General features: G+C 35.1%; 1 protein-coding gene across 1 annotated transcript in view; it reads right to left on the reverse strand.

The window, feature by feature from the left end:
* The window catches only part of LOC124158735 (circadian locomoter output cycles protein kaput), a 36,595-nt gene extending 14,192 nt beyond the window's left edge, over nt 1–22,403 (reverse strand). The window contains exons 1-10 of the mRNA XM_046534001.1: nt 22,118–22,403; nt 21,823–21,867; nt 21,578–21,726; nt 21,272–21,363; nt 17,954–18,284; nt 15,796–15,891; nt 9,279–9,366; nt 8,386–8,517; nt 6,689–6,795; nt 3,983–4,130 (exon numbers count right to left, since the gene is read on the reverse strand). Of these exons, the coding sequence (XP_046389957.1) occupies nt 3,983–4,130; nt 6,689–6,795; nt 8,386–8,517; nt 9,279–9,366; nt 15,796–15,891; nt 17,954–18,284; nt 21,272–21,363; nt 21,578–21,726; nt 21,823–21,867; nt 22,118–22,155 (1,226 nt within the window). The 5' untranslated portion in view covers nt 22,156–22,403. The remainder of the gene's footprint in view (nt 1–3,982; nt 4,131–6,688; nt 6,796–8,385; nt 8,518–9,278; nt 9,367–15,795; nt 15,892–17,953; nt 18,285–21,271; nt 21,364–21,577; nt 21,727–21,822; nt 21,868–22,117) is intronic.
* Between the last annotated feature and the right edge of the window lie 246 nt (nt 22,404–22,649).

Here is a 22,649-nt window from a genome sequence, read left to right on the forward strand (position 1 = left end):
TGAGTAGCCCAAGGAAGGAGGCCAGTTGTCTCTTGCTACCGGTCCATAAGCAAATAATGTCATCAACATATCTAAAGTAGTAGCACAAGTTTTTTAAGAGGGGGTGATGAGAGCTGAACAGTTTACTTTCCAGGTTATCCATAAAGATATCAGCCAGGATAGGCGAGAGAGGAGAGCCCATAGAGAGACCGTGGTTTTGTCTATAAAACTGTTGATTGAATTGAAAATAATTTTGGTCCATGCACACTGATAATAGTTTTTTGAAGTCACTCACTAAGTCGTCATTGACGGATGATTTTATGAGCCAATCTAGAGTTATATCTATGGCTTCTTTGGCAGGTACGGAGGTAAAAAGGTTGGAAACATCAAATGATACCAGTTTTCCATTTGGTGGGGGGGGGTTATTGTTGAAAGACGTTTTGCTAGCTCAGAGGAATTTTCAATGCTGTGCGTAGGCTTGAACCCCGAGAGGGACCGTATGAGTGTATTTAGCTTTGAAGAAAGGAGATGGGAGGGAGCGGAAAAATGGGAAACCACAGGGCGTATGGGCACGTTAGACTTGTGGGTTTTGGGTAAGCCGTACATTTTCGGTGGCAATGGATTCATTTTAATAAGATGTCTCCTTTCTCGAGGTGAGAGTAAGGAAGTGCATCTGTTCACTATGGATTTAAGTTGATCTTGAAAAACAGGGGTGGGGTCTTTGTTTAGCAGTTCGAACTCATTGGTCGATATAAAGTCATAGCACTTCGTTATGTAATCACTTTTGTTGAGGATAACGATACTAGAACCTTTGTCAGCTTTGGTGAAGATGAGATCGTGGTTTGTGGCGGCCGACTTAATAGATTTTAACAAGTGGGAGGAAGAGGCAGGCAAAGAATTTGGGATTCTAGTGAGGTTTTTTGAAATATGTTCAGCGATTTGGTGCTTTTTGCCGGGAGGTTCACTACGAAGGGCTACTTCACAATCAACCAAGAAATTACAAGCTGCCTTCTTGCTGATGGGTTGGGAAAGTGAGTATTTGTAACCCTTGCCAAGGAAGTTGACTTCTTGGTCCGTAAAGTTGTGGTCAGAAAGGTTGATGACCCGTGGAGGGAAGGATCTGGGGGCACGATTAGCACACAGTGGAGGGGTGGTTGGTCGTTGTGAAATACGAAGAAAGTACAGTTTTTTGCTGATCACCTTACGTTTCTTGAAGGCGATGCGGCTGCTGCTGCTGCTGCTTCCTTGGGCTACTCAATTCCCTCCACCGATCCATCAATTTTACAACTGAACTTGGAGGTGACTCAATCCACTTCCTAGATCTTACGATTTCCCTCAAAGAAGGCAAACATGACTTCTCAATCTACCGCAAAAGTACTTTTACGGATGTACTTATCCCCGCAGACTCTAACCATCCTTACTCCCACAAGATTGCAGGCATTAACTCTATGCTAAACAGACTCCTTTGTATACCAATGACTGCTTCAAGTTTCAACCAGGAACTTGATGTTATTAAATCGATATGTTCTAATAACGGCTATCATTATGACCTCATCCGTAAATTATTGGCTAAAAAAACCCGAATAAGAGTATCGCCCACCATAACCAGTTTGCTGCCGGTCCCCAAAACGGAACCCAAACGGTGGTGCAAATTACCTTTCCTTGGCCCCCTGTCTTACAGTGTTCACAACCTCATACCCAAAGACAAATACAGAGTGTGTTTTTACTCCCCGACCTCCCTTGGTAAAGTGATTTTTAACTCCAAGGACAAAGTGAATCCTGAAGACAAAAGTGGTGTCTATGCCCTGACATGCGACGAGTGCAACGGTGTGTACGTTGGTCAAACGGGCCGCAAGTTTAAAACTCGTGTCGATGAACACAAAAGAAGTGCTCGTTTGAAAGACTCCATTTCCCACTTTTCTAAACACCTGTCCGAATCCGGCCACAACAGTGATTTTAATATTAAAATTTTACATGTACATGACAAAAGTGTAAAACTGGATATTTTAGAAATTTTAGAAATCACCAAATGCACTCTTGCACGCAACATCGAAATTTTTAATGATATGACTGTATTCAAATGTTCTAACTTTTTATCTACTGTTTTAAAATCTGACTTCTTCCTTGACAATCCTCCCTCCTCCCCTTCTCATTAACCTCGTTACCACCTGACTTTTATCTGCCTGCCCCCACCCCACCTCCCCAAGCTTTTATACTTTTTGTTTTGAACCTCCTATCCAACCAACAATGCCCAACCAACAATGCTCAATGCTGCTCCTCATTTAGTTCCCCCCCCCCCCTCCCTCTTCCCTCACACTATTGTTGGATAAATAAGGCTGGATGTTGTATGCTTCTCTCAGTCTTGATAATGACGTTGCAACGTTGAAACTAGTAGACTGCAAATATAAGGTTGTGGAATAGTACTGTGTTTTTTATTTAACCATGAATATCTCATCGTTCCACCAAGTAACGCCTAAATCTGTTGATTTTATTATTATTATCTTGCTGAAAGGGAATGTTTCAAGTTTTCTAGGACACCTGATTAAGCATTGAAGACGACGATCAGTGGCAGAAAAAAACTCTTGAATAATTTTAGAAGATAGTTGATCAATCGATTATTAGATGGTTAAAGAAAAACATTATCTAAGATCATGAAACGTATATTTCATATCACAACCATGCGATTATTGACATGGACTTGCATGTGGTTGAATACGGCCCAAACAGTGGCGCAGCGAGGGGAGGGTTTTAGGGGATAAAACCCCTCCCAGAGCCCAGAAATTTTTTAAATTTTAATGCATTTTACTAAATTGGATTGATATTACTAAAGGAATACTGTGATACTGTAAAGATTGATGAAATACCCCTCAAAGAGCCGTAAAACTCATTTTCAACCATTTATCTTAAAAATTTTCTGGGGGAGGGCCCCTGCACCTCCTGCTTACCCTATTGGGTATTCCACATCACTACACCCCACTATTAGTTGCATCTAAACCCCCCCCCCCCTAGCCTTAATTCCTAGCTGCGCCCCTGGGCCCAAGGGAACTGGAGATTTCGTCGCACTTGGGCATGTTTACGCCGTGACTAGTCAAGGTCAAACTGGAGAGGAAGGGAATAGTGGAAGCAGATGAGTAAAAGTGAAGGCAGCAGGGGAAGTGGAAGTAGAGATAGCATGAGTCATAGCCAGGCACTTGCTTGGGCAGACAGTTTGCCATAAGCCATGATTTCCTATAACCACTGCTGGACGATGGGGTGAATGCGTGCCAGTTGCCATCGTGGAAGTTCCGTGTCCCTGTTTACCAAGAATCGCGGCGCGCTAAGTGATCATGGATCTGCATCCTGCAGCAGCTGCATCCCGGGCAACTTGTGCAGGACGCGGCGTGGTGCCTGACAGTGCCGTTTCCGACGTTGCGCAGTGGTTTCGAAGCATTCGGCAAACCACGTTTCTGAATCCGTGATCTCGTAGCCAAGGATGCACGGTTTTCAGAAACCAGGTATTACACAGAGCAGTAAGAATATGAGTGCAATCACGTTATTGCCTCTAAAAAGATCGCAGTAGAGAAAAGAAAGCTCTTAGTGATTCCGGAAAGCGATAAAAAATAACATAAAATGCGCGTAGACAATAATAGATTGATTGATTTACGTAAATGATGAAAATGACAGAAATTGAAGTAAAAGTTTGGATTATTTGTGTTTTCCGATTATTTGTGCCACCCCTCCCCATCATTAGCCTCGATAATCGGGAGTTTACTGTACTTAGAAAGGTGTTTTCATGATGGTTAAGCTTTGATATGTTACACATTCTGGTTTCTACTAGTATATCAACTGCAGAAAATTTCTCATATTAGTATACATTTAACAAGAGTATTTTCAATATTTTCTTAATCAACAAAACCATACTGACTATGATAATTTATTTAAATAATCAATATTTCACTCAGTGATACCAAATAAGAAGATAATGAATAAGACTGAACAGATTGATGCTCTCCAAGATGCTCACCTGACAAGCCTGTGAGTGCACACAATGAACTCAGGCTTTGAGTTCCATTGATGATATGTTATGTAGAAGTGGGTTTGCAGCCATATCCACTGTTGTCCTTTGGTTAGAAAGCGATAGTAGCACGACGTTCCTTCACCCTTCAGCATTACTATGCATTGAAAAAAAAATCTTATCCATTAAAAGTTTACGTGATGTTAATAAATTCATAGGAGCAAATTCATTAAAAATTTCAAACAAACTTAACATAGGTAGCAGGATTACTGCATCACAAGGTAGTATTAGTAACTAAAGGCACAGGCATAATAATAACTTATCAGGTACTAGCAGAAGAGGCCCTTGACCTCAATGGAGGTTAAAAAGCTAAATGAAATATTGATATTATACCACTGAAACAAAATAGGTATTATATGGATTGCCATATGTTATAATTACTTACTTCCAACCGAAAATTATCAGTTTACTGGTTTGATCCTCCATATGAAGTTGATTGTAATGATTTAGCGTATGTTATCTAATACCTGGGCTGTTTTATTAATATTTAGCTAGAATAAACATTATGCCCAAAACTCTGGACCAATCGTGGGGCCCAAAAAATAATTAAAAAGTCATATGCCTTAAGTGGAAAGAAATGTTTCTATTTGAGTAATTTCTCATTCTGCATAACTGATAGCAAGTACATATGTACATTTGATTTTCAGTTCTTATAGCTTTGATGCAATTTTCAGGAATATTGTACACGTAGAACCATAGAAAACTGGTCAGTTCCCTCAAATGGTTCACTACATTGCATGTAAATATGACAATTGAGGCCATCCACAAGTACAAAAAAGGTATGAAACTCAAAAATCACAAATATAAAAATTCGGACTGAAACAACAATTTTGAAATTTTGTTTTCCATGTTAGTCAATGCATTATAGACCACTGATTTTATGATGCCATAGATTTGCAGGGTAAGATGTTTTACTGCTGCCAAGTGTGTATAACAATGGCCCAGAAAGTTAAATTTGGGCATAATTTCACATAAAAATACTCAGTGTGTAAAGCACAAATGTATTTGTGGGATAAGCATCTTTAAGATATAGTAAAACTTTGATTTTATGCAGTTGGAGGGACCAAATTAATGGCACTGTATACAATCAAAGTCCGTAAAATCAAGTTTTGGCATTGGGGAGGAGTATACTTTTTAGGATAACACTTTCTTTCCTTACAATTACGCGGGGACATGATTTGGAGGAACATAGTTTGTAAATGGAAAGAACCATCGCTGTTATCAATCTATCTTTGTTCAATGTGCATTATAATGTGATACCTATGTTTGGATTTAGTTGATTAAACCCAACTGTAAAATGTGTCATTTCCTTGAGAAACTTGACGATAAGTAGATGAAACTGAGATCCGAATTATCTTCAATACTAAGATTGTTCATCATGAAGTGAAAAGACAACTGTGTAAAATTAAGATTAGCGGGCTCTTTGGGGCTGAGATTATGCTTTGAAAAATCAAAAAACTGCGTAAATTAAGAGAAGACGTAAAATCAAAGTTTCCCCATTGCAACTCCCTATGTTTTTCAGCTGAACCTGAGAGTATGTAATTGTAAAAAAAAGACTAGATGTAAAATCAAAGTGCATAAAATCGAAGTTTTACTGTATTGTGATTATGATAAAAATGGTGGCTTCTCATGAAAAACACAGTGAATCATAGTAGAATTTAAAAGTTATTTATAAGAATTAACCTTGCATTTTCCGGTAAATTTCATTCATATTAGCCATGCATTCAGGACTGAATGTTCGACACAGTCTCATGTAAACCTGACACTGAAGACTACCAAATAAATAAATCATTGTTGATGAAAGAGAGAAATACCTAAATAGCAAGTAGTAATAATAATAATAATAATTTATTAATTTGCCAGACGACAAGTATTGTACATACATTGTATATGGCACGTCATGAATACAAAATCAAGTTATATACAAAATGGCAGTTTAAATACAAAGGCAGTTACAAAGATAAATATTCATCAACTGAGTAGAAACAATTGGTTTAGTAGATATCTCACCAGAGCCACGTGTAAACATTTTTCATGTTCTCGTAAATACAAAAAGAAATCTAACTCAGTATGCTAAGAACTGTGATATCCAAAATTATTCTACCAGATAGAGTGATCAGCTGCATGTCTAATATGTATGCATTCGGAATGCATGTGCTGGTTCAAATTGTATGGGTCTTCAACTCTACAATGAACTGCCAGCTGAGCTTAAGGCTCAAAAAAGTGTTGCTGCTTTTAAGAATAATCTGTCAAGGTATCTGAAATTAAAAATGTTTTACTCCATTGACGAATTTTTTAACAGCATTTGACACGTTACCAGCACTCACTGTATATATTTAGTTTGTATCCTCTATACACTGTGCGTATTTAATTCATTTAACCTGACATGTCCTATATCAGGGTAACCTTGAAATCACTTGATCTCTGGACAAATAAAACATTATTATTAATTAAATGAGGCTAATAGGAAACTTCTGACCAAATTCAATGATTATCATCCTATATGAACTAAGCTTAAGAAAAATTCTTTGAAGTCAATATTCAGGATTCATAACATCTATACACAATATTTTTAAAGCGATAATAAACTTTATACATAAACCAAATTTCGATCCAAAGTAAAAGGAACAATATAAAAATAATAAGAGAACTTACATTTTTCATGACAGTTGACCACTTGGTCAAGATCATCTACATGATAGTAGTCATAGCCCGAAGTTCCCAGAACTTCAAAAGGCAAATATCCAATGATTGGAGGAGCTCTGGAAGTCAAATGATGATGATAAACATCATTAAAATGTTTAAAAAAAATTTATAAATATTGTATTGTATAGTGTATGTATTGTAAAAATAAAATTCTAAGTAATAACCAAATACAACCCTACAAAAGTTAATTGATGAAAACAGAAAAAGATGACAGGTATACTAAAGAGATAAGAGTATGAATTTCCAAAGGCAGTATCCAGGGTTAATTTTTGCCCATGAGCAATGAAAAGCAAATACATACTCGTATATGATCTCTTGTTCAGCTCGCCTGTATTTCCAAATCCATTAGGTATTTTTAAATGATAGCAATATTGCATACCATTGAGCCATTCCACATCAAGTGGTAGGATTTCAGAAAAGTGCCCCACTGAGACCACTGTGGATTTTGATGAAATTTTCAGCAAATGATAAAACATGGTTTTATTGATGATTGGTAAAATATTACAGTCACAAATGCAATATTAGATGAAGTTGTTTGCTTGAACTTATGCCATGGCCTCCTACTGAGTGACCCGTCATTTTTTGGCAATATCGAGACTTTTTATCTCCGGTAATATTTGGCGAAGAAAAATGAAATGCCACTCCGAATAACAGCTTTTCCTGCTCTATTAGTAACAAGTAAAAATTAACTTTCTCTTATCCATGCATTAATAGTATTTACACACATTCACCCAAAAATGGCTACGTAAATGAACATGTCGAAAAAAAGTTAAGGTTTGGATGTATGTATCACTGGACATAAAATCCTTGAAATTTGTTATTTTTTTCCTATGATTATATATGAACCAAATATAACACTGAAAAATAGTAAAGATTTGAGAATGCATTACTTTCGAAATTGAGAGAACAATGTCCATGTTTTGCAAAAACACCAAAAAAGGATCATTTCTGAACGCTTTTACAAAAAAGACCCTCTAGAATTAATTTTTAATTTTTGTCAACCAACGGAACCATCCTTTACCTATTAAAAAAAGTAGAATCTAATTTTCCACTGCGGGCATTTCAGACCCAAAAATTGGGAACAAAGTGTGGGGCACTGCTCAGCTGAATCACGTTAATTAAAGGACAATTATCAATACCTATTTTTGATCAAATCGGAGTACTTCTGCATTTCAACAAAATAATATAACATTTTACAGAACAAGAGATGACCATGTATTGAACAGTATCATTACCCAACACAGACCATAAAGCATCCTTATGTCAGAAAAATATTTCTATAAATATTGCCACCCAAACATTCGCTGAATAAAATTCTTTCATACATTGAGGAGGAAATTAAAGGAAGACAAGCCACTGCTAGAAGAATGATGAAAAGCGAACAGTATAATGAATCAATACATAACACCTGGAATAAAATATCTAGTCATATTCCATCAAATATTAGACAAGTGATCATAATATTTCACCAATCATCAATAGAAACTTGTTATTATTTGCAAAAAATTTCATCAAAATCAGTGACGGTTACGCGGGAGAACCATGCCACTTGATTCAGAACATTCATAAGAAATCTATAGCTGACCCAAACTGGTAAAGATAGAAGCTGGTATCAAAATAACAACTTGCAAGTCAACTTCACATACCTGTGGTCAAGGAAAAGGAATTTCCATTCTAGACTGTGCCGTGAGGTAAACTCACACTTGGACAAGTCGACAACAGATACTTCACGAATAAGCTGTGGTGTTTGTAAACGCCCAGTTCCCACAAAAACTTGCCTGAAAAGTAACCATATAAGCTGGTATTAGAGGAATTAAATCTAAAGAAGCAAATACAATGCACTGTTCATATCTTCAACTGAAATGTAGGAGGTGCCCCAAAATATACATTTGAAAAATTTTAACAATGGAATGGGTATACAATTTGCTGAAAAAATGAGTTGCATTATTGGAATATTTTAAGCCTGTTGCAATTGGTCAAATACAATAGCACACATCTGAATTTACATCTGGATAGGCACTATTATTGAACACTTAAGCATATCCCATTACTTTTACATTATTCTCTAATCTTAAAACCATCCCACTTTCACTTCAATGATGGTTTCAGACCTAGCTCCATCAAGGTAAAAGTGGTTCAATGAAATAAAGTACGAACATGATTTGCAAATAAATTAGTGGGTCTTTGAATGGAGTTAAGCATATAAGACATTTTGGAATCACTAAATCTCCACTTATTCTGGGGATCTAATTAATTTTATAAGTTCTTTCTTCTTCAAAAACCACTATTCATTTACATACATGTACATATATACTTCCAAATTTAAATCACAATGTCCTGGAGTTTTTTTGCATTAAAAACAAGGATTAGAGGTTCAGGTTTTCATCTCCATTCATTTACACATATTACTTATGTGCTTACCTCAACTTGTCCTTTGAGGCAAAATATTTCATGCCGTAAGAAAAAAATAAAAATGGTGCACGGAACATAATAAACCACCATAAAACACAAAATTAAGGTTCAGGAGTCTTCAACTTACTTTCCATCACCTCCATCGGACTGGTATTGAGAGAATTTCCCACTCACTGATCCATCATCTTCGATATCTCCCGTATCTATGTCAGATCCTAAATACAAGAAAATCTACTTAGAAGAATATTCATGACATAGTATAGCCTGCCAGCTTCAATAAGCTTCCAAATGTCAGTTAACTTTAATTCAAACAGTAAAAAAAAACAAGATTGGCAGGAAGTTTTTTTGTATACAGTCAATTTCATTATATTAATTGACACTCAAAATTGTCTTCGGCAAACTTACAGATTGATTATTAGCAATGCCACTGATGAGAAATCTCAGTTGGGAAAAAAGACTCACCATTCTATGATACTATTAATGCTAATTTATTAATGGTGGCCATTACTTTTCACATATGTTCAAAAATTTAAAATATGTAGCACAAGAAAGTTGCAATCAAAATGAATATGGTTCAAAATTTCAATCAAATTACAGTAAATACACCGGCACCAATACTTGAAAAATCCAATTCAAGAGAGAAAAATAGTGAGCAAAAAAGGCTCTAAAAATTAAGATGAGGGTCTTTCAGGCAAAAGACATCATCTCAGCATTCCCTTCCTCTATAATACCCATATGCTAAAGAGTTAGATATGCATACTGGAAGTGGTGTTACAATATACTCTTTCATATACAAGACAGCACCTTAACTTAGAAATACTCATTTATATAAAACAGTATATATATATTCAACGAAGAATTAAAAGTGACCAAGAAGTACCTAACTATTAAAATTATTAAAAAAACATTAGCACTAGCAAGTTCTAGTAGTAATGCGTGCACTTATGACTAAAAACCTTTGGCCATAAATATAAAGTTACACTACACTACTACAAACCCAAATGCAAATGCAAGGTGAATTTCTATTAGTTATCATACAAAGGTAAAGTAAATGAAGATCCAACAAGAGATAAAAATTCAAAGATTCTTCAAATCAAGAAAAATGTCAGATAATGAGTAGGTTAGAATTCAACTGGAAGCAATATTGAGTCAAATATTTTAAGCACAAAAATTATTACGCTAGATAAGAGTGATCCACATAGGAAACTTCTAGTTTCTCAAAGTCATAAAATCTATGAAGCTGAGAGTTAACGACTGAATTGTAGAGTAATTATTTCTTCCTTAACACATAGCAAAAAAAGTTGAGCAGATGCTAAGGTATGCCAGGAGATGAAAAATTTATCTTAATATTTATGTATTTATCTTAATATAGTCCCCCTTTTTTTCCGAAAATGACTGTGGTAAAAGTAAAGGAGGGACAATATTCACATTCACTTTTTTTTTAACTGAAGCCTCAAAATTAGTGGGGGGGACTATAATCAGAGAAAGATGGTACATATCTCTCTAATTATGGCTTTGCTATATCAGATTAAAATTGTGATGAGCTGATTGGTTGGCTGACTTTTGTTCAACCCAACCATTCTGAATTTATGTTGACTCAATGCATGATTTCATCCAAGAAAAAATAAAAATAACAAAAAAAGACATTAAGTTATTTTTCCGTAAGTCTGCCATTTTTGTGATTTTGATGCAAAATTTCTTGCAATTAGCACTGAGAAAGAGACAGAATTAAGAGGAATAAATGCAGATAGTAATGTTTGATTACTTCCACAAATGCAATACGGGATGAATAACAAGACAATTGTGATAATTTGAAGCCCCTAATAAATATATACAGTGGAACCTCGTTAAAGCGAGTACGGGCTATAGCGACACCCCCGCTATTACGAGAGATAGCCGATGCACCGTCAATTGACCCTATAATAAGCGTGTTAAAAAATTTGTTTTTACGAGACCCTTTCGGTGTTGGCTCTCGCCATAGCGAGGGTTTCACCGCCGGAAGACTTTCATGAAGACTCCTTAACCTCTGTAATTGCTAGCGATCTGTTAGAAATGAAGTTAATGGAGTGCTCAGTCTCAAATTTATGTGGTAAACTGTCGTTCGATAAATATAATGATGACGAAACAATGCTTTGCATGATTTTTATTCAGTGCGGCGCTTATAAATTGTTTGAATAGTTAATCGTTATTTGAGTAAAGAAATTTAGTGATGCAAAAAAACATCGCCTTTCGTCTGGATTTATGCTTACGTTTATCAGATAGATGTTTATCTGTCGCCGCACCACTCCTGTTCCTGTATATCTGTTCGCAACAGGTATATTGGCTATTATTTGCTCCACCTCCGGTAAAGCGACAATTCGCTATAGCGAGTGTTTATTAGTGCACCGTGGGGTGTCGTTATATCGAGGTTTCACTGTAACATTATCTAATCAAGCAGAAGAATAAGCATTCCAACACAAAGAAAGACTATGCATCAAAAGTACGCATATTTAGCCCACAGATTTATACTTTCGACGTTTTTAGTACTCTGTCTAAAAATCCTCGTTCACAAGTCCTCGAAGTCTAACATAATTTGAAATATGTACCACTAATTCCTCAGGCACAATGTTCTCCTCTCTTCATAGCATATAACCATAGCCATCTCTAAAAATAAAATTTATCACCTATTTTTCCTTAAATACGCATCCAATCACTATCACCGGTGTTCAAATAAGATACAAAAACTTCTATATGGGAAAATGGTATCTAAGAGAGCTAAATGAGGGATCTGAGGGGATCTTTATTTTTCCCTCCCTGTATCATCAACCAACTATTTAATGAAGTAATATCGGATAAAAAACAAGAGTATCAACATAGTTTCAAACATTAAGCTCAGAAAAACCTTGAGGCATTTTCTTAAGTAACATATAGATGATATTCATCAATTAAATAAACTTTGAAATTTCTTAGGTAAGGCAAAAGAGCATATTTTAAATGTTGAACAAAGCCATGCTGCACAATAAACAAAATACATTTAGAGAAAGAAATGATTGCCTGCATCAAATAAACTAAAATGCCACTGTATGTTTCCAAGTAAGGGAAATAAGAAGACTAAATGATTTTATGACACAAAGATGTGATAAAGCTAGAAGTATCTGCTAGTATACTAGAAGTAACTGCACATATCAACAATGTAATGATCAGGAAAGATTTAACAATATCTTATGAATGAAATAATCAAATGAGAAATGATTATTGAATGCAAAATTGTAGAGATGATGTTTTAGTTAGGTGAAGAATATTAATCTCGAAAAGAATATTTCACCATCAATTTTAAAAATAATTACATACATACATAAAATTTCAAAAGTCTGGTGACGTAAATGACAAGGTCAAGGGCAATTAGTGTATGGCAGCATAAATTAAAACTGAAAATACTTCTTTATCCAAGAAATAACTTTCTGATCAACAATATTGAAATAACCAGTACTTTATCTGACAGAAAATAAATTCACATTCAAATGTCACGAGAGTTAGCTCCACAATGCTACATCTTTCATTTATTAAAATGTTTTACACATAAAATAAAAACTTCATGACAATTAAAGGTTTTCCCAGTGGAATAAAAGACAAGTGAAATGTCAATGTATCAAGACAAGGTATGTCCCCAGAGAAAACATGTAGGCAGAAACAATATAATTGATTAGTGTTTATCAAATCCTTAAAAAATATTTGACTCAATACTGCTTCAATACGACAACCAGGCATGTATACCAGTCAAAATATTGCAAACCAAATTTTGCGAGCATAACTAGAGGCAAGAGTAACTTGTCAGGGCATGATAAGATTCCCAGACATGATCACTCAAGGATTATGGCAGAATAGATGCAATACAAGCATAGATATCCGGTGCAAGATTGACTCCCTAAGAACCTTCTCAGTGGAATCACTACATCAAAATAAAAACTACAAAATGGGTGCTCCCACGGTTCCTATTATATAAAGAAATGATTAGTGTTTAATCTGGATTTAATGAAATATGTCTGTACAGGTGAAGGTCTGAAATGGTTGTTCCTAAACAAAGAATACAAAGATGAGGAAAATAGAAATGATAGTCATCATTAGAATGATACGCTAATGCAACCATGCATAGTGAAGGCTAATTAAAAAAGAATGTGGAACACAGCCACCATGATAAAAATTATCATATCTCCATTCACAGCATTCATTGACCCACCTCTTTAACCATACAGCTATAAGCCACACTTGTGAGCAGTAGCTCTTGATAGGTGGGATGTATCCCACTGGTAGGATGGGCTTGAAGGTTGTCTGAGAGTGACACAAAGTTCCAATGAAATTAGTGTCAATACACCTTCCTGCACTCTAACAATTTTTATACACCATTTTAGGATGAAAATAATGCATATAAATACATTAACAATAAACAATAATTACATAACTCTAGGAGACTTATGAATAGCTTTGTAAAAATAAAATAAACTTTTAAGAAAATAATTCCAAAAAGCAAAAAAATAGTTTACAATTGTCAAAAATGAACCTACGTTAAAATAACATCATAAATCTAGAACGTACATATGAACGTGTCACGTACATACATATGTACGTGTTAATGGAAGAAATCTAAAATTACAGACAAAAATAATAACTTAAGAATGTATATAAAAAAGGAAATATTTTTGTAGTACTTCACATTAAAAGATTAGGGGATATTCTCAGACTGGCAATAAGCCTGAAATTTAATTATAGAGAACTGTTTTTTAAAACCAAAATCTATAGTGATATTAAGTTTTTGTTTTCAATAGTAAGAGAAAATGCTAAAATTTAACTGAAAATACATGCAATCATGGAATATCTCCAAATTATAAACACTCATCTTCTGACCTGATTCCAGTCTCTGACAGACCTATTATTAGAATGATATGCTGAGGCTAACAGAATAGTAAGCATCGTTTGTATGTAGGACAGGGCTTTTGTTCAAAGTTACCAAGTATAGTGACATCATGTAACTAAAGAATAAAATATAAACAATGCCGCCAAGTAGAAACTTATCTGTACGTACATAAATCCTCATAAACTCCAGATTCACCAACTCTCATTGTCAGTATACCATCATTGAGAGTGCTTTTGCCTAAAAAATACTGTAATGCATATAGTTCTGACTAGAATTGGTACACCCTTTCTTGTTCATTCAAACACCAACATTAAATGGTTCAACTAAAGATTTTTTAAAAAAACTCCCGATAAAACATACAAACATTTTCTGTAACCGAGTACAACCATTTCTCTCATAACACCATCCAAACTTTCAATCTCATGTCATGTAGTATACTTCTCTAAAATCTGAGACAAACTATTTCTCTTTTTATGGACTTGAGTGAAGTATAAAATCTGTCCGTAAGTAGCTTCCTTCAACAACCAGCAAAAAATACATGCTATTCTCATCTAGCACCTTAATTTACCTATTTATTTCGTTTACTAGGCGAATCAGTGCTCAAAATAACTTGTCCGGGAGGCAAGAATAGCTAAATAATGGCCAACAGCAGGATTGATATCACAGAAGACTGAGTCTGTTTAAATTCACAATGAGCAATTATATACCAGAATTCGCTACCTATAAAATTTGTGGAGTACCCAATCACAGGGCAAATCATACCTGAATCTTTACTGATGTACACATACAGACTATCAATACATTGCATCAAAAACAAAAATAAAATATGTACGAACTATCTAGCAATTGCATTAACACAATAGAAATCTAATAAGACAGTAAGAAACTAATCCTAACATAAGTAAGTCTAGAAATACAGTACCACTTACTACTAATAATTTCCATGGATAAATCACACAGAATATGAGTGCTATATCTGATGTCATATAATAATAAGAAAATATAGGGATATGTAAGCTGACATAAAAAGGGAAAATTCGTAGGTACAAAACCCAATTATTTTGACAAGATATTACGGCGAATCAGGCATGACTTAACCACCAGAGATATTAGCCATTGCATTAGAACAAGTCCTATTACATTTAAATAATTAGGGCAGTTTTTAAACACCATTAAAAATATAAACATTGCAAGTCACAAATATCACAGGGAAGTAAGCAATGAAAGCCTCCAGATTTTTTTTGCCACAAAAGTAAATAATTATGGATATATGTATACAGTTTATTTTTACTTTCTGGACAGTCCTGGTGGTCCATGTGCCCTATTATCTGAGAGAGCCTTATGGCTTCCCTTCCAGTGTCTTCGGAGCTGAAACCACCCCTGCCCTGAGCTGAGAAATGCTTTGGTGGGACTTGTACCTCAGAGTATGGGATAGCAGCAAGGGTCCACAAACAGTAAACCAGATGCCACTGAGAATGACTTCTGCTTTCACTGTTAAAGGCTTTAGTAACTAAACAATGATAGGCTATTACATCTTTGCAGTTCAATGACTAAATCGAACTACAGTTCTGAATCCATTAAGCAGTGATTTCAACAAAAAAAATATGCCAAATCGATTTACTAACTAATACCAGTCATCAGCAATTTGCCTAGCATTTAGTTAAGATATTAGTTAATGTGGAAGCACAATAAAAACATTTAAGAGCTATGGTACATATCAAGGTTCACATGAATATCACAATTCAATACTCACTGAAATATCCAACAAGGCGAACTAATTCATAAGCAACTTCACCAGTGATATTACTGTCACCACGTCGAATATGGCAAGAAAAGGATACTTGATTTTCTGAAAAATGAGAGAAAATAATTACATTCGAATATAAGTAAATGAAACAAAAACCCTGACTTAAAATACTTAATTATAACAGGGGGAATAAAAACTTTAGCAAGAAAAATCCACAAGGGTTATCCACAAAGCTTAAACCTTTACAATTTATATTTCTAAGGAATACACTCTCATCAATTTTGCACCAAACCACTGCCTAATCCACTTTTACTGATAAGAAATTTACCACATTAATTGCTCAAAATACATTTTAATTCTATGGCAATGGCACTGAAATCACTTCTTTTGACAGAAAAAAGCCTCATTCAAAAAATTACAGTCAACAATCTACATATTTTTAAATCTCAATTCTGTCTTAGCATGATGAAAAAATGTTACAAGCCGAAGCTTTCATTAGGAATAGGTTAGTTCAGTTCTCAGTTCCACCAGCTCTTTACGTTGGAATAGGGTGGTTTCCTTCATCAAAGAAATCGAAATGCATTGATTGCGATTCCTTACCCACCATTAGTGTACATATTCATAATATACAAATTATTTGGTTTTAGAAATCCCAGTTTAGACGAATGGCAACGGTCAATGCTAACCTCATTTAAAAAAGGGCAGATTGGTGCCAATGCGATTCCACTCCACGTGACGTCACAGGGACCTAGTTTCTATACGAGTAGATAGGAGTTTTACATTGTCTGAGATGCATGCATGAGGCACAGAGCTCAGGGAAACATCTCTTAATAATCACACATTAAAAATACCTAAGTTTGAAAAGTTTCCTTTTTTTGATAGGGTAATAATAATCCTTATTTAAGCCAAGCGCTACCTGCTAGCAGCCTGCGTCGTATCAGCGTTCAAGCCTCGCCCCAAGGTCACCTCACAAGGCGGCAGGGGGAACCAGAAATGTGTCACACGGACTTTTCCCATCATTCCTACTTAGCCGTCGCATTTTCGCGCGCTTGATATTTTTCACTTTTCATTTAATCCAGAAAAATAGATATCGTCATTAAAAAATCTAAAAGCATGAATTACGTACTCCAGGAGTAATAATCTTTCGATTTAGGCAATAAAAAAATAATAGGAAACCACCCTATTGTGTCTTAGCATGATAAAGAAATGTTACCAGCCGAAGTTTTCATCACGAATAGGTTGGTTCAGTTCTTAGCTCCACCAGTTCTTTATGTTAGCATTGGAATTGATGCCAAAAAGAATCTGTTACAAAATATTTAGCACAAAAGCCAATTTAAGAACTTTTCAATGAAAATGAATACTTGTGATTTAAGCCTGGTACAACACATATATTGATAATTCTCTCCAAGCAAATTATTTTCATTGAATTTAAGGGATTTTAACTCAATTTAAATAGTTGTTTACCACCAACATTTCAATGGACATACATTGTCATCAGGGTAAATTACCATCATCATTCACCCTGATGATAATGGACGAGTTCTCAGTTGAAATATTGGTGATATACAATCAATTTAAACTAGTGAAAATCCCAAAAAGACTACATATTACAATATGACATAAATAGAGAAGAATCATGTAATAGATGTATTTCAATTTAACTCCATTATCTAAATTACCTATTGACATGAACTGTGAGAAATAATCATGTTTGTTAACATTCAGAAATTTTGAAAATAACTTTCAGCAACTTTTTATAAATAAATTATTAGGACTGGGCTCATGGCAAGATTCTAGCACTCCCCTTTGGAAAAAGTCTTCAAGAAAACAAAACAAAACCAAAAAGGAATTCTAAGTATAAGATGTTTCAACTCTATAATCAGTTTGAGTCAAGGTTCAGTTGAGATTCCAGTTCAGTTCTTTGCATTTCTTCTAAGTTCCAGTCCTTAATCAAGGGTTTCCTTTTCATCTCTCGACTTCCAAAGTTACTAATGATTTCCTTAGGTTATTAAGACCACTCCGTATAATAACACATCAAATTATCTGACAAGTGATTGGAACTATAGCATTACTAAATTTACAAACTAAGCTCAATGAATAATCTGTTAGTTCCTAAAAATTAGAGAAATAAGGCATCCAACAAAATACTAAATACAATAGTCACCTTTATCCTCTGTATTAGAATAGTCATTTTGGCTCCCTTCTTCTCTACTCTCAAACGCAGACACTTTCACGGAGGGAGCGCGAAGGAACTGGCAGTAATTGTTGGAGTCACTTTCTTCCCGTTTTGTAGGAATTGTTGAGTGTGCTGCAGGGGGATTTTGAAGAAGACGACGTAATTTGGGCTTGTCATGGTCAGACACTAAGTCTAAGAGAGAGCTGCGCTGCTGTAACAGGTCTGGTGGAAGGTGTCCTAGCAGAGATGTAACACCTTCTGATACATACAAAATCCTTCCTGAGTTTTCTGAGAACACAATAATAAATCCATCCAGGGCCTGCAAAGAGACATGCTTTTTCAATGACAGAAGGGACAAGTGATGGTTGGAGATTTTCCCTGTCAGCACAACCATAATTTTTTAATTATAAAACTTCCACTTACACACTACACATAAAATGGAAGAACGACAAGTAAATGAGTACCAAATGGAAAAATTGCTCACCGTGTGAAGTTCTACCCACCTTCTCATGGATAGAGGGGTTTTTAATTAAAAAATATTTAGTGACAGGTTATGTAGTGTAAGCACATATAAGAGGGATATTCCACAGGAAGCACATTCATGGCTCTGACAGACCACATAAGCTAAATCTGATACTTCTGAAGCAATCACTTAATTACATCACATTTCACAAGCACACTAAACCACATAAAAATATTCAGGGTGTAACAGAGCACATCGGTGGCATAGCCAAGGGGGGGTTCAGACCCCACCTGAAATATAAAACACAAATATTTTCCTTCATAAAAAAAATATTGAAAATTCATGAATTTGCACAATATTTTAAAAAATGAATTTTTTTCTGATTATGAAAAGTGTTGAAATTAGTAAAAAAACCCATTACTTAGTTCCCTGTTTTTCAAAAATTTCCCCCTGGTTTTGGACCCCCCCAAACGAAATTCCTGGCTACACCACTGAAGCACAAGATACATTATTTTCCATAATCAGAGCAAGTTATAGGTACATATTTTCTATAGGCTATATTTTTAACACCTATTTTAGTTTTGTTTTGTTATCTCTTGATTTTACCAGTTTACTTTTTTCATCTTGAATATTTTTTGTAGTGGAGATGACAATAGAGTGATTTTTAAAAAGTTTAATAGGGCTAATTGAAAGGCCAATTGAGAAATTTTTCTGATCTCATTAATGCATGCTTTTATGATTAGATTGCTAACTACTCAATAATTGTTTGCTAGAGGCACTTCACATTTCTAGGGGTGGAAGTGTTTCTAAAATGTTATTCTATTACTTAATTAAGGCAACAATGTGTCCCTGACTCAATCACAGATTAAAAGTAACAGTTCCAAAAATGTATCTTCTCAACAGATTAATTATTTTATTAAGTTTTCTCCATTTAAGTTAAATGTGCCTCAAGGGATGCCAACTTCATAAAAATCCTTATGCTTTACAAAATTGGTGAATTACACTGCCAAGATGAAACACCACCCTCTTCCTGTTAAAAAAAGTTTTTGGTGTAAGTAAAGGTATGCAGATGATTCATGAAGAGCTCCCTCCATACATACTGATATATTAATACATTTAGTAACAGTTCAGGTTTCACACTTCTCCCATTGGATTACTTACTTTAAGTCTGAAATACATTGTATCTTATGGAATAATAGTAATATTAATAATAATGTCAAATATATTTTAAAATCTCATAAAGAACCATCAGATGCCCTCATGAAAATAAGCCATTAATTGACAAACATACACAATCATATCCTGGGAGTTATACATCTACCCAGATGGGATTTCAACCCCTGACCTTAGGATTGGTAGGCAAGGACATAACCCCACTGCCACCTAAGCTGACAGGAAGAAGGGAGCTGACAGAAAGACATGTGTGCACCCAACCAAGACGCTTTGCAAGATATATAGAAAAGAGAAAGCAAAAACTCCCTAGGAGGAATAACTATGTCTATACATATGGTCTGCACGCCTGCATATACTGAATATGTTACACTTCATTCACGTAACATACATGGACAAACACAGTAGAGTACTAGCACAAAATGAAATAGGAATTATTATGAAGGAATGTGCTCCCAAATTCGTGCAAGTTGGTAGTTTACACAACGCAAATTTTAGGGTGTGTCCGCCGATCTGATTCGGCAGATACTACATGCATCACGTGAACATATGCTTAAGGATTCATAATGAAACTGTAATGATGAGCATTTTACTCTCTTGAGACAGGCTTATACTGTCTTGAGATCTATAATTTAGCAGCATCTCTTTGCAAAAGCCTAGATATCTCTTCCATCACTGAACCATCATAAGTTTATTGATTTGTGTTGATTCTTCTTATATTGACATTCGACCTCAGTAAACATTATTTCATGCATAGATAATAAACTGATATTACAATTGGGTGTCAGCAGAGACAGTCTTTGATCCGTGCTCCATTTTCATTACGTTATCAATTCAATTCAGAAAATAATTTATTAAGGATGCCTAAAAGTAAGATTACAGCATTACAAAGCAAAGCTGTTTCACTCGTAATATTTACAATTCAAAAAAAGAATTATCAGACTCATTGCTCAAGCTGGCCCACGAACATCCTCCTCGCCACTGTTTAGCAACCTTAAAATATTGCCCTTACCCAGTCTACATTATGCATACCACTCTATATATCAAAGGTCAGATAAAGAATTTTACTCTGATGTTTGTTGTTACTTTACCAGATGATGTTATGTTATTAACGCACCGTATTAAAAGAAAACAGCAATAGGGCCATCTAACGTGGGTCTTTATCTGTATAACGAACTTCCTCATGTGCTTGAACAAACAGTCTATTGTAAAATTTTAAAGTAGTTTAAAATGTTTTTTGAAGTAAATTGTTTCACTCAGTGATTGAGTTCATGAGTATCTCTTTTAACGTATGATACTTGGTCTTACCTTCAACGTAATGGCTTTCTCCTTGAGTATAATGCATCAAACCATACCTAAGTGCATCCTTGTACGAATATTTGTTTTGTCCAGCATTCACGTGTCTTATATCACTCTACATTTGGTTCTCATCATGTATTTCTGATCCAAAGCCAAATTAAACATTATAATTTCATTGTCCAAATTTGGTTTTTGTTCTTCGCTAATCCTTTAAAACTATTCAAATAAGTAGACACTCATTTAAGGGGAATTGATTGGGGAAAATGACCGAGAATTCAACTGTTGACTGACTCAATGCAAAAAACTAACTTTAAGATATATCATAGGTATAGCCACTGATTATTTAGAGAATAGCAATGAAAACATAAACCTACCTCCAAAATAAGATGAGTGAATTCTTCATTTGAGAGGAAGGACGGTTTCCAATCTTCTTGAATTTCATGTGCTCTGGACCGAACGGCTATTTCTGAAGGAGATAAGAATTTGATCTTAGATATCTATCGATTGTTCTGTTTCCACCGCCATCCTGAGTGGCTTAAGAAAAATGACAGCATAGTACATTCTCACATGCATGATCTCTAGTATTAGCTACAGAAGTGTGTTTATGCTGCTGAATAAAAAAATTGACAGCTCAGCAAAAAAGGCCGATACTAGCACATTAAACACCATATGACTCTTACCATTATGGTTCTTTAAGAAAGATATTGTCGACTTTAACACCGTAGACTTGTCCATCTTCCTGCTAGTAGTGGATACCATGGAACTGAGTTCATTTATTAGCATATTAAACTGGTCCCTTCTTTTCTTCTCACTGAGATTTCTTGACTTGCTACACGAAGGAAATACCGAAGAAAATGAATAACGAGGATAAAGAATGAATCAAATTGATAAGATAAAAATGTGAGACACAATTCCAAGTACTAACCGCTTTGTATCATCTTTGTCGTCAATATCATCGTCCATGATGTCACTACAAGGACAGATAATCGTTAGCATACATTATATTCGAAATCCATCGGTGAATTCGATAACATATATACACAAACTAAATAATTCAGCATGAAACTAATACTTATTTCATTGCGAGGCAATTATAAACGTAACATCAACAACACGGGGAGTAAGAAAGTAGAACAAGAAGCCAGGCAACAAACAAAACTTAACCAGGGACTTCATCTTCTGCTAGCATTATCGTAATTAAGTAAATTTCAAATACTGACCTGCGTGTTACGCTACGCTTTAGGTATCCTGATGACATTTTTTCGCATTCTATCTCCACAGCAGACCAAGTACAACAAAATGTCTCGAAATCAACATTTGAAGCGGAAGTTATCCGAACACTTCGAGGTTTTCATTGTATCACACATTACAACAAGCACCCTTAATTCATAAACGGCACATTAAACATTCCGTCGGCAACATCACCCAAAAGATACGAAGAATATTTTCTGCTTGCGCATAATGAGAGAAAGGAGAATCATCAAACGCAAGTAGATGCAAGCGCCACCATGAAGCCGGAAGTGTAGGCACCGTTCAATGCGTATGGATAAGTTATTGACGTTATTGACTTACGGAATGTCATGTAATACTAACGTAATTATCTTATCGTCGAACTCGCTGGAATCCGCAATCAGAAGTGTTACATTTTTATTGCATAACATGGTTCGTAGTTACCTTTTGAATAACATGCACTCACTCTATCCGAGCATTATGCTTGGATAATCATAAATATATGAACTATATGCGAATAAT

This window comes from Ischnura elegans, chromosome 5 (assembly GCF_921293095.1).
Source record: "Ischnura elegans chromosome 5, ioIscEleg1.1, whole genome shotgun sequence".
NCBI lineage: Eukaryota > Metazoa > Arthropoda > Insecta > Odonata > Coenagrionidae > Ischnura > Ischnura elegans.